Source organism: Ornithorhynchus anatinus, chromosome 1, assembly GCF_004115215.2.
Source record: "Ornithorhynchus anatinus isolate Pmale09 chromosome 1, mOrnAna1.pri.v4, whole genome shotgun sequence".
Classification (NCBI taxonomy): Eukaryota; Metazoa; Chordata; class Mammalia; order Monotremata; family Ornithorhynchidae; genus Ornithorhynchus; species Ornithorhynchus anatinus.
In genome coordinates, this window is record NC_041728.1 from 10,744,949 (window position 1) to 10,758,550 (window position 13,602).

The window sequence follows — 13,602 nt, forward strand, 5'->3', positions numbered from 1 at the left end:
GGGACGGAGAGGGAGGGAAGCAGACCGGCGCCATCTGCCCCGAGTCGTGGTGGCCCTGCAGTCGGTTTGGCAGAGCAGGCACGGCTTGGAAGATCTGCACATTTGGGGTAGACTCCTGCCTCCGCGAGTAGGGAAATGCCCGCTGGGCCCGTGTCACCTGTAGGGAAGCCTGGCTTGTTTGTTGTGTGCCTTTGTTTGAAGAACCACTTATAATAATAATTAAGGTATTTGATTTAGGGCAACCTGCAAGGAGATCGGGCCCAAATAATCCTGAAACGTAGCAGGCTCGTGTGAGCAGTGAACAGCGCAGCGGCAACTGGCTGCCGAGCTCTGGCACTGAGGCCCCGGCTCAGGAGGGGGCTGGGACCCTATCACCTTCCAGTGGGTCACACACAAGGAAAACCCCCTTTCTTATTACTTCACAACTTGCTGCCCCCTGCCACGTTGAGTTTCTCGTTGCGCTCCGTGTTCTAGCAGGAGCCATGACTGTTAAGACAGAATGTGCAACCAGCTCTGCTCAAAGCAATCACTCCTACTTATTGAGCGCTTACTAGGCTTAGGGCACGGTACTAAGCACTCCCGAAACCATCACTCCATCAGTTCCACCACATGGGTTCCCAGCCCAGAAATCTCAGGACCGAGGCTTGGCCCTTGGGTTTATTTTGTTTGTTTTCTCATGGCATTTGCTAAACAGCTTATTGTGTATCAGTCACTGTACTAAGCACTGGGGTAGATAGAAGCTAATCAGGTTGGTCACAGTCGCTGTCCCACACGGGGCTAACAGTCGTAATCTCCATTTTACAGATGAGGTTGCTGAGGCACAGAGGCGTGGAGTGACAAGGTTACTACACACCAGACAAGTTCTAATCCCGGCTCCACCGCTTGTCTGCTCTGTGAACTTGGGCAAGTCACTTCACTTCTCTGGGCCTCAGTTACCTCACCTGGAAAATGGGGAGGAAAGCTGTGAGCCCAGTGTGGGACAGGGACTGTGTCCAACCTGATTTGTTTGTATCTACTCCAGTGCTTAGTACAGTGCCAGGTGCTTAGGAAGTGCTTAACAAATACAATTAAAAAAAAAAAAGCGGCAGAGCTGGAATTAGAACCCAGGTACCCTGACTCCCAGGCTCTTTCCACTAGGCCATGCTGCTTCAAAAGAGACTTATTCATCATCCTGCTTTCAATTTTATCTAATCTGAGGGTTTCCATCTCCGTTTTCTTCTGTCAGTTGAATTTATAGAGAATATCTACTGGGTGCAGAGTACTTTACTAAATGCTTGGGAAATGGTTCAATCAGTGGTATTTATTGAGCATTCACCGTGTGCAGAGCACTGTATTAAGCTCTGGGAGAGAATATACCTGGAGGAATTAAACTTGGTCGCTATTCCTTGGTGTATGGGATGCTCACAAATTGTTGTTTAATAAAATTACCGTATTCAGGTTCCACAGAAGTCACACTTTGAAATGAAATGTTGTCGTAATTTTTAGTTGAAGAATTCAAACACTAGAAATTGTTTCTCATTATGCTTTTTACCTTTCCCCTCCCGGCTCCCAAAATGAATTTGCTACTTAAGTGAAGTTTGGACTCTGCTGATAAGCCTGATGCAAACTTATCTGTAGGTGAACCCTAATGGGGTATTTTAATTAAATCATGCTTCCAAGTAATGTGAGTTCCTAGCAACTATTTATCAATTTTAGTGAAGGAAATAGCAAATACTTTCAGTAACATACCTTTCAATAGTCTTATGTGACTAGAACTGAAATTGTTTACTAAATTATTGAACTTGATAAAGCGATAAAGGTTTTTGGTAGTTAAGTGCATGTTAAACTTTCCAAATAAATGTTAGGGAGAGAATATATATTTGTGTATATATATATAAATATATATAATGTAAATATATATATTACATATATATGTGTATATATTATGTATGATTATATGTATGTGTGTGAGGTCAGTAATAGGCTAATTATTTGGTTTTATTTTTCTTGTAGAAATGCCTACATTTTTAGTTATTGCTAGCAGGTTGTAGTGTTTTTTTGAAAAGGAAGTTTTTTTTTATTTTGTACTTACTTAACTTTCGTTATCATCAATAGTATTTGTTGAGCAATACCACCGAGGTACAGTGCAACAGAGGGCAATTTATTAAAAGTAAGCTTTTTGATTTCAGTTATTTGGATTCAGTATTACATAAACAGATGTTCATCAGACCGTTTTGAAACCTTGAATTTCCTGAATATGTGTCAGCTAGATAGGTTTCTGTATGGCGAAATGCCATTTGTTTGTTTCATTACTTTGTTTTTCTAAGTTTCAGCCTGAGTTCCTCTAAGCTTCTATTTTGTTTGTTATAGCAGTTCAATCACTATGAAGAGACTCAAAATGTATTTGAGACCTATTCAGTGAAATGTCTTGATTTCCTTTAAAATAAAAAGTTGCAGAAAGGCATTTGTTCATGCCAAAAGTTGACCCTCAGTCAGTGGTACTTATTGAGCACTGACTGTGTACAGAGCACTGTATTGCGCAGTTGGGAGAATGTGATGCAACCCTTCCTAAGGATTTTGGAGTTTTGAGGTCTTCATAATTATATCCATTTTAACAAGACTGAACTATTCCTTTTCTTTCCTTTTATAGAACTCGACTCCTTCCAGACCCTCTATTCAATTTCAAGGACTTCAAGGGGTGAGTGTTCTTACCATTTCACAATTTCTCATTTGCTGCTGTGTACAATAGCTTTGTCTTGTGCTTTTCTCCCCTCCCCCTCCCAAGGGAGCCACTAAGCTTGTGTGGTTTTAAATCTATTAAGCACCTCACCTTATAACACTTGAAATAACGGAATGTATGGGATAGATAGCTGAAGTTCTCTTTGGTGCAATCAAGGCAGTCGGATTATCTTCCCTTCTCCTAAGCGAGGTGTAGTTGGTACTGAATTCTGGACCTCAAAAGCACTTGTGTAAAAGAAATGTAAAGTCAAGAATATCACATAAACCAGTTTAACAACATAATTAGGAAACTAATCAAGCGTATGCCGGTCGATTCAGTTAATAATGTCAATGGAGACCGCCGATTTGTATAGCAACTTTTAGGTTCCGCTTCTCAAGGTGGACTTTAGGAAATGGAATGAGTGTGTTTAGTAGGAAGTTGTACTCATCGTCCTTGGTTTAACGTAACACGATGTAACAGTGGTGGGGGCGGTGTGTGGAGTTTGTTACTTTGTTCTAAAAGTGACACTTGCAACTGAAATATAATTTCCGGTATTGGGAATTAGCATAATAATCCAGGAGTATTATGGTAAACTGTACAGGTTAAATCTCAGAATTTTTTTCAAGCCACCTTTCAGATGAATCTGGGTCATAGTGCAATAGTTGTATGTAATGCTCCTTTCTCTGGAAATGGGAAGAATTGGTCGAGAAGTGAGGTTAGGGAAAAATTTCTTAAGTCTTGTCTTTTTGTACACGTTTCTTGCACTCTACCATGTTAAGAGTGTCTGCACGTAGTAGACACTAATAAATACCATTGATTGATGTGAGCCTATCATTGGGCAGGGATTGTCTCTATTGCCGAATTGTACATTCCAAGCACTTACTACAGTGCTCTGCACATAGTAAGCATTCAATAAATATTATTGAATGAATGATTTGAAGCCAACCTCCCTCCTGTCAAAATGCCCAGGTACTGAGTGTTATAGCACACTTAATGATAGGACACAAGGATATTCCATTCATAGACCGTTCCCTAACAGCTAGTTGCTTTTAGTTTGTAAAATTGCAGATTTCATGTGCAACAGCTGTTATACTGATCATCAAAGGCAATATCAATCAGTCAGAAGTTTTTATTGTCTGCTTGGTACAAAACACTGCACTAAACCTTTTCGGAGCATGCAGTAGTTAGTAAACAAGAGAATTTACAGTCTATTGGAGGAAGACAGACTCTGTTAGTGCTGTGTAATAGGGTAAGAAAGAGGAAGTTGGAAGTACACTAAATAACAGTAATAATAATTGTGGTTTTTAAGTACTTACTATGTGCCAAGCACTATATTAAGCACTGGGGTAGATAGAAGATAATCAGGTCCCACATGGAGCTCACAGTCCAAGTAGGAGGGAGAACAGGTATTGAATCCCCATTTTGCAGATGAGGGAACTGAGGCCCAGAGAAATGAAGTGACTTGCCCAAGGTCACAGAGCAGACAGGTAGCAGAGCCAGGATTAAAAACCAGGTCCTCTGATTCCCAGGCCCGGGATCTTTCCACTAGGCCCTGCTGCTTCTCACAAATGTGTAGTTGGTGCAGAAGTGGTGAAATGATATTTGGGATAAAACTTGGGTGTGGGGTGGGTGGAAGAAATTAATCAGGAAAGGTGTCTTAGAAGAGAATTAATTTCAGAAGGACCTTGATAGGAATTACTGTGGTCTAATTAATTTGGAATAATGACTGGCCTTTATTAAGCACTTACTATGTTCCAGGCACTGTACTAAGCACTGAGGTGGATGCAAGCAAATTGGGTTGTATACAGTCCCTGTCCCATGTGAGACTCACAGTCTCAACCCCCAATTTACACATAGGGAACTGAGGCACAGAGAAGTGAAATGATTTGCCCAAGGCCACACAGCAGGCAAGTGGCGGAGCTGGGATTAGACCCATGACCTTCTGACTCCCAGCCTTATGCTCTATCCACTATGCCAGGCTTCTTGAGAGTTCCACGCAGAGGAAAAGGATTAAGCAGAGTTGGGAGCCAGGAGAGACAAAGAATGAGGTATAATGAGCAGTTTGACTTAAGTGGGACAAAGAGTGCAAGCTGGGGTGTAGTGGGAGGAGACAGAATATGTAAGAGGAAGAAATTGCCTTAAAGCCAGTGGTCTGAAATTCCTGCTTGATGCAGAGGGGAATGGGCAGCCAGTGGCAATTTTCAAAGAGTAGAGAGCTATACAGAATATTTAGAATAATAATAATTATGGTATTTGTTAAGCACTTACTATGTGCCAAGCACTGCACTAAGTGTTGTGATTTGAGGAGCAAAGAGAAGGGCGAGTCAAGAGACAGGAAGACCAGTGCGTGGGCGAGCAGAGGGGCCATTTGGACGGACAGAAGGACGGAATCCTGGAAGCGTTGTCCAGGAAAGACCGACAGGATTGAATGAGTGAGAGTCAAAGATAATCAAAACAGTGGTATTTATTGAGCACTTGCTTTGTGCAGAGCACTGTAGGCAGCTCTTGTGGGAGAATACAGTATACCAGAGTTGGCAGACACATTCCCTGCCCACAAGATGTCCAGGGATACAGGTTTCGGAGACAGTGGAACCGGCCCTTTTGTCAGCTGTGTGGGGAATGTTAGATGTTCTTAGAAGCAGAATTGAGTCTTCAGGCCTCTCAGCTGGCCCAGGAAGCCTGACCGTAAAAGCCGATCAGAACTTCTAGAAGACTTGTAGTGCTGTCTTGTAGGAAAGTTCGTTGTGCAAAGTACAGAGGGATGCAGATAAAATTAAAAAAACTAAGCTTTATGTTTAAAGTAGTAGCAATAATCATTTGTTAAGCATCTACTTTGTGCGGAGCACTGCTGGGAGGCAGAGACAGGTGGAAATTAGCCACAGTTCCTGTCCTTCCTTGGCCTCACAACCTAAGACTTAAAAGTCTTATAAGGGTGTTATGCTCACTCATGTGTTATATTTTTATATTAAATGTTATGATAGAATGAGTGATTAAAAATGAAATGTTTAATGCGTAGTTGAAAAATTGAAAGAACTATTTACATTAATTCACTGAATCAGATGCAATACCACACCGTCTTGTGATTCTTAAGAGTCACACTGAACAGTATATGGTTCACTGCCTTTTTTGCCCCAGAGGGCTGTGGTGATAATTAACAGAAGCTTTAGCTGATTACAATAAAACCTTCTGACGGCATACAGTATTGGCTGATAAAGTTTTGCCATATGTTATAAAGGCAGATGAGACTGAAAATTTAGATCCTCTCCCCGTTTACCCTGTCAGAAGTTTGTAAAAGCTGGTGTCTACCAAAAAAGTTGGGTGCTCTGTATTGTTTCAGAAACTTCCCTACCTACAAAAAAAATTAACAGCATTTTTTAAAGTCTATAACAGTCTTCTGTATGTGTCAGACTTGGTTTTAGATCATCTTAGAGCATCATGACAGTGCAGTTTACAGGACTGTTCAAAGATGAGTTTGGATGTTATGAAAATTCCCAAATGGGCTGGAAACACTCAATACAGCCCCAAATATGAAAGCAATTTGCTTCTTCATTTACCTGCCGAGACCTGTGCTGAGGGTTCTAAAGTTCTCTTTTTCCATGTTACTGTTGATGTCATTTCTTAATCATTTCTTTGGAAGGCCCACAATTGGGCCTTGGCAAATGTACCTTCTGTTTACCCCTTTAAGAATTTTTACTTTTATGCCTGAACATGTACTCCTTTGTTGAAGTTTTCTTCGTAAATGTGAACTACGAAGAAGCTGTTCAAAGAATATCAGCATGGCACCTTGGCAGTGTATAATCTCGTCAGAGTTTTGGAATTTATTTTTTTTTTGTCACCAGTCCCATTATTCCCACACCTCAGACTTTGAAAGCTTAATAAAGGTTACAAGAGTCTCATTTTTGCCATTTTGGGGCATTCACGTAACTGTGCCATGTCGTTTATGAGGAACCGGGGGCGGGGGGAAGGATTTCCTTTCGGACAGCTGCATTTATCAATTTGAACCTGCCTTGTCTGTAGCCTGAAAAACGAATGAATGAAACCTCTTCCCTCACCCAGAGGTTTTCAGCTCTTCTCAAAAACTTGATGCCCACCGTCTCAAGGTTTCCTAAAAAGAATTGCCCCACCTCCTCTCTTTCCCGCCGACCCCCAAACACACACACAGGTCCCTTCACATGGAGGAATAGTCTTCAGAGCTGAGGGAAGGGTGCGTCCGCAGTCAGAGCAGCCGAGAGGAGAGGCAGTGTACAACTGGGTGGGCCAGTTGGGCTCCAACTCAGGACTGGAGGTGGCCCGTGCATGAATCAATCAATCAATCAGTGTTATTTACTGAGTGCTTATTATGTGCAGAACACTATTCTAAGCTCTTGGGAGAGTACAATAATAATAATGATGGTATTTGTTAAGCGCATACTATGTGCCAAGCACTGTTCTAAGCACCAGGATAGATACAAGGTAATCAGGTTGTCCCCCGTGAGGCTCACAGTCTTCGTCCCCATTTTACAGATGAGGTAAATGAGGCACAGAGAAGTTAAGTGGCTTGCCCAAGGTCACACAGCAGACAAGTGGCGGAGCCAGGATTAGAACCTAGGTCCTCTGACTCCCAAGTCCGTGCTCCTTCCACTAAGCCGCGCTGCTTCTCAATACAAGAGAATAAGCAGGCATGTTCCCTCCCCATAATGAGCTTACAATCTAGAGGGGAAGAAGGTCATTAATATGAATAAATAATTCATAATCATTTAAAGATATGTACCTACGTGCTGCAGGGTTGGGAGTGGGGCAAAAATCACATGCCCAGAGGTCACAGATCTAAGTGTATAAATGACGTAGAAAGGAGAGAGCCAGGGAAAAGAGGGCTAAATCAGGGAAGGCTTCATGGAAAAGAGTTCTGCCGCTTCTCAAGTGCTCCAGTTGTTGCTGCTCTACTTATTCCTCAGGTTCCTTGGATTTCTGGTCTTGCCCTCCAAGAAGCGGTTCAGCAGGGGCCAAGTCAGTCCAGGCACTTGCCATAACCCCTCTCAATCCCTGCATCGGCTTCTCCCAGCGTGGTTCAGTGGAAGGAGCCCAGGCTTGGGAGTCAGAGGTCATGGGTTCGAATCCCCGCTCTGCCACATGTCAGCTGTGACTGTGGGCAAGTCACTTAACTTCTCTGTGCCTCAGTTACCTCATCTGTAAAATGGAGATTAACTGTGAGCCTTACATGGGATAACCTGATTACCCTGTATCTACCCCAGCGCTTAGTACAGTGCTCTGCCCATATTAAGCACTTGACAAATACCAACATTATTATTATTAGTCCATACTTCACTCTGCTGCCCAGGGCATTTGGCTATAGCAGTCATTCTGTGCCCTCTTCAGAAAACCTCCAAAGGTGCCCCTCCATCTCCTAATGTAGACAGAAACTCCTCACCATCAACTTCAAAGCCCTCACTCACCTCCTCGCCCATTAAAACCTAGCCTGCGCACTTTACTCCTCCGTCACCATCCTTCTCTCACTGCGCCTCGCTCTCGATTCTCTCACCGACCACCCCTTGTCTTCGCCCTTCCTCCTGCTTGTGCTCCCTTCCGTTTCACATCTGGGGGTCCAATACTCTCTCCACCTTCTGAGTCCTTTTAAAAATCTCATCGCCTCCAGAAAAGCCTGCCCTCATCACTCCACCCTATTTTCCCTCTCTTACCTATATATTTGTGTGTGTTTCCCTTGAGCACTTGGGTGGTTATTAACACCCCCCCCAAACACACACAGCACTTGTGAATATTCCTCTGCTAGATTGTAAGCCCCTTGAGGGCAAGGATTGAGTCTACTAACTCAGTTATATTCTGCCAAATGCCTAGTAGATTGCTCTGCACACAGTAAGTGCTCAATGCGTACCACTGACTGAAAATTGGCCTTACTGTAGGTGCTTCTTCAGTGCTTTGAAGTATCTTCTGCTCTACCACCCAACTAGAGAAACTTAATTTAAATGTCGGCTACTTATTTGGTAAATGTCACCTGATATTCTGCAGGAGGGATGTTCAAATTATGTAATGCACCAGCCTGGCTTGGTAACCTGCCAGATGTCTAAAGGCTGCACAATAATTTGCACGTAAGTGTACATAAATTCAGAACACCGTGTTCCTGTATTTTAACCAGATGCCAATAATCTGCTGACTTTTTTCAACTCCTGTAAAAGAAATCAGCAATGTTCCCATTGCGTATGTTCAACAGATACATTTGCAAACTAAACATCTAATACTTTTCTAATCCAGAGCTGTGATTTTGGAGTCCCATGTAATCACAGTAGTCTACCATTCCCAGTGCCCTATAAATCCAGATGTTAATGATGTGTAGCACTTTTCCAGAACCCTCCATTTAGACGTTGAGGAAAAGCATATGTCAACAAGAGACTAGGAGGGGAAAGAGTGGGCTGTGTGTTTGTGTTTTTAAGTGATAAAAACACACTCCAAGTAAAGCTCCATTCTTCTAAGATATTGCAGAAGGTAAAGTCATGTGTTCAGAAAGCTTTCTGAAGAGTTAGTCTTAATTTTGAGAAAATCTGTAGAATCAAGATCCTCAGTAGGACATAATGTCCCTGGAATTTGTCCTGAGCGATCAGGAATCACCAGGCTTATGGGGAATCCCCAAATATTTGTGATGGGCTTATCGATTTTGGTGAAAAAAGGTTCCAGCCTCCCAAGTCATCCTCTCTTTTTCCCTTCACACCCAGGCCTAGACAATATTCAGCTCTTCCCCTGCCTTGCCCCGAGAGCACACGCCTCTGCTCCCCAGAGCTCTCCCATCCCTGAGTCCTACCTTGCAAACACAGGGACTTCGGTGCACTACTGGCAACTTGGGGGCTGCCTTACTCCAACCTGGAGGCAGGTGGTGGGGAGAAGAGTTGGTGGGTGTTAGAAACTCAGAGGGCCAGGCCATTGGGAGGAAAAGGAAGAAGAGAAATGGCTGCCAGGAGCAGACCACCCCCCACCGCATCCCCTCTGCCTTTACAACCAAGATGATTGTCCTTACACCCGACAGCCAGGAACCAATAAATGAGGAATGGTTATAAGAAAACTGAATACAGTGCAGTATTTCATTTCAGTGAGTTGGAATGCTCATTAAAATAGGATCAAAACTATTGCAGTTAATGGGGGTTGGCTGGGCCTTCTGAAATTTCTCATAGCAGGCGAGAGATTATTCCTCTTAATGGAATTTTACCTGTGATTATTTTATTAAAGGCCAGTCAGATCTTAGTAATCATATTTACACTCCCAGAGAACTCATACTCTGAGTGCAATTGAATTGACCCAGTATTATGTTTTGAGCAATAGTACTTGAATTTGTTTTTTTCTATCTATGTAAGTGGTACATGAAAATTCATGTCCAAAGTCCTACCTCAGGCTCTACCAGTGGTCTCTTTTAAAATGAAAAAAAAAAAAATGCAGAAAAGGAAGGAGTTGCAGATACCTCCTACGGGGATCCGTCCCTATGAGTCACTGAACTGGGCCCTCCAGTGAAATCCATGTTTGCTCCTCTGAGGGCAGTTAAGACATAGCCAGCCTAACCAGTTTTAAATGTGCTTTTCCAGAGAGACCCAGCCATCTCCTAAAGATTAGATTCCTGTTGGACTGATTCATCTTTTTAGGATGTAAGTGCTCTACAGAATTGTTAATTCTGGAGGAAGGTGTAGTTGCTTCAGATTTATCAAATATTTCAAAAATAATTTTTTGTTACTTAAAAATCTTCAAGCAGATTGAGAGCAGTGAAAAAAGTGTGCCTGAAAAACAAAATGACTTAGCGCTCCACCTTAGGTCATTTATTTCTATTACTTGAAACGAGCGTCTCTGTTCTCTGAAAATGGCTACTCCATAGGCTGTTAAAGATCTTTATAGTTCAGAGACCAGTAGAGGAGGAAAAAAATGCCTTTCTTCTCCTAAATCTCCCTTATTTCGTTCACTTGCTCTATTGCCCCAGCTTTTGGTCAGTGCTTAAATTTAGGTAATCTCTTTTATAGAAAGAAAAAGGTGCAACTGCCTCATAGCAACATCAGAATGCACACGAAAAAAATATCATCTTGCTTCCTATCAAGGATACTAGTCCTTGAAGCAACTGATTTACTTTGGTGTCTATAGTTAAATACCCCAACCTCTTGAAATAAATACAGGCTTTTATAGCAAAATTGAGAAGTTGTCACAGTTTAATTTGGGGAGAAGAGTAAAATAACACCTGATGATAATGATAGTAATAACAAAAAATTCCACGAATTCATAGAGCCCTTTTATTTTTCCGAGGAGCCTTTCGCATGAGTTAATAATTGTGGATGTAATTGTAGTATTATGCACATACTTTGTGCCAGGCACTGTAGTAAGCGCTGGGGTAGAGGCAAATTAATCAGTTATCTTTACTATCCTCCCACCACCCTGTGAGATGGGGAGAGGCAGATATTCTTATCACCATTTTACAGATGGGAAACTAAGGACAGAGAGTTTAAACAACTTGCTTAAGTTCCCAGAGTAGGACAGTGGGAGAGATGAAACTAGAATGCTCAAATTCTGGCTCCCAAGCCCATGCTCTGTTCACATTCCCTCTCTTGAATCTGGGTGTTCAAAATCTGTTTTTCTTGGGAGGTCACTGTAGCCACATGCTACCTTAACCATAAAATATCCGTGTTAAATATCAACAAGAAAAACTATCAAAAATCCAAAAGTGAAATGTACTTTTTGGAGGATAGTTTCCCCCAGGCTTTTACTGAAACTCTACTCTTTTGAGCCATGGAAAAATTGACGAGTGATAAAGCAGCAAGGTTGGAAAAGTTCTCAGTTCCGCAATTTGGGGAACTCATACATATATTTTGAAATCCTTCGTAACTCATTTTATAAAGCGTATGAAATATGTCATCACATATTGAATGTTTTGTGTGTGTGCATGCACGCACTCAACACTTCCTATCCCAAAAATGAACTTGTTGAGCTACAGGAAAGTGTGTCACTTGCAGCACACCAGTTTCCATGAAGTCAGATTTTGGAAAAAGATCTTTTCTGCCCTCTGCACATAGTTAACACTCAATAAATACTATTGATTGATCAGAGTGCACCACGGTTTTATTACTTTTGCTGGAATAAATCCTGGGTCTCTCTTTATTGTTTTAAAAGTAATTTGAATATCCAGGTGCTTTTCTTCATGGACATTATGGCTCGTTCATCAGGAAAAAATTTTTTTTAAGTCGTGTTTGTTAAGCATTTACTGTGTGTCAGACACTGTACTAAGCTCTGGAGTAGATGGGTTGGACACAGACCATTTCCCACAGAGGGTTCTCAGTATTAATCCCCATTTTACAGATGAAGAAATTAAGGCACAGAGAAGTTAAGTGACTTGCCCATGATTACACAGCTGACACGTGGTGGGGCCGGAATAGAAACCAGGTCTTTGGACTTCCATGCCCACGCTCTATCCAATAGGCCATGCTGCTTTCCATTAAGAGGTTCTTCAAGCTCATTTCCTCAACTTTGATTCAGAATTGAAGGCACAGAGAGGCAGGTGCACCGAAATGTTGTAAAACTTTCTTAATGCCAAACATAATTATTGAAAATTGAAATCTTAAAAAAAATTTCATGTAGGGTAAGTTTAAGTTAAACCAGCAGAAATAGAGTAGATAGCTACCTTTTGTGCTGAATCCTTGCTGTTTAAAGTATGAGCCCTAATTTCTTCACCTGTGCCTGAGATTCTGGAAGTATTGTTGCCGGACACTTAATAAAATGCCGACATTTTGTATTTTAAATGGTCCGTTTTACGGATTGTCAAAGAAAATCAGCCACATTTTCCTTTACTATTGCAGAATGAGACTGAGTCCACTGAATGTGGAATTGAATTATTTTTCAGGCTATCATTAAAATGAAGGCTTAAGTCTAAAGTAGGATTGCCTGAAAAATTAGGCCTTTTAGATGAGCTGGAAGGGAGGGTTCGGGGAGGCCAGGAGAGAGGGGAAAGTAGGGGAGCTACAAAGAAATGAGAGGAAAGAGGGAAGGAGAAGAGGAGGGCTCAGGGGAAACTTTCCCCAGCTTCCTCCCATGGCACTTCTGCTCAGCAGAAATGCAGCCCAGGATGGGCCAGTGCCCTGATTTTGGGGGTGAACTGGCACGTCCCAAGCTGGCTCTCCACTGGGCTGGCACCACCTCCCTACAGCTGGCAGGCCGGCAGCCTCCTCGGTCCACCTTTCCGGACCTCGACTTCCCCACCCAGGGAGACGTGTGCCCGCCTGAATACCCATCTCCCTCTGCAGGGAATCTCATCCAACATCTAGGCTGTTTTCTGGACACGAAATGGGTCCCCTAGAATCCGTGAGTGGGACAGGCTAAAATTTTCAGATCATTTTAGTTGTAAGTCTCAAAGCAGCTCTTTTTCTGTGGAGGGAGAAAGCCACACTCGTACATACACAGTAAGGTTCTCGGCCTAGGGCTATTGTTAAAATGTTTTAAATTTTAGTTAGTCAGTAGTATATATTGAGGGTCTACTGTGTAGCGTGGCTCAGTGGAAAGAGCATGGGCTTGGGAGTCAGAGGTCATGGGTTCTAATCCCGGCTCTGCCACTTGTCAGCTGTTTGACTTTGGACAAGTCACTTCACTTCGCTGTGCCTCAGTTACCTCATCTGTAAAATGGGGATTAAAACTGTGAGCCTCACGTGGGACAGCCTGATCACCTTGTATCCCCCCCAGTGCTTAGAACAGTGCTTTGCACATAGTAAGCGCTTAAAAAAAAATACTAGACACTCGTGTGAGTGCAGTAGAATCAGAAGACCTGATGTCTGTCTGTGCACCTCAAGGAGTTTACAATCTCAGAAGGCAGACAGTGAGTGCAGTTAGGAGGAATATGTCTTCAAGTGCCATGAGAATGTCTGAGGACCCAAATGCTTTGAATGGTGTAAAGTGCTGAA

At 42.5% G+C, this 13,602-nt stretch overlaps 1 protein-coding gene across 1 annotated transcript in view; it reads left to right on the forward strand.

Annotated features, from left to right (window-relative positions):
• The window catches only part of ELL2 (elongation factor for RNA polymerase II 2), a 77,573-nt gene that overhangs the window by 22,301 nt on the left and 41,670 nt on the right, over positions 1-13,602 (forward strand). Inside the window, exon 2 of the mRNA XM_029066587.1 lies at positions 2,630-2,677. Within this exon, the coding sequence (XP_028922420.1) occupies positions 2,630-2,677 (48 nt within the window). The remainder of the gene's footprint in view (positions 1-2,629; positions 2,678-13,602) is intronic.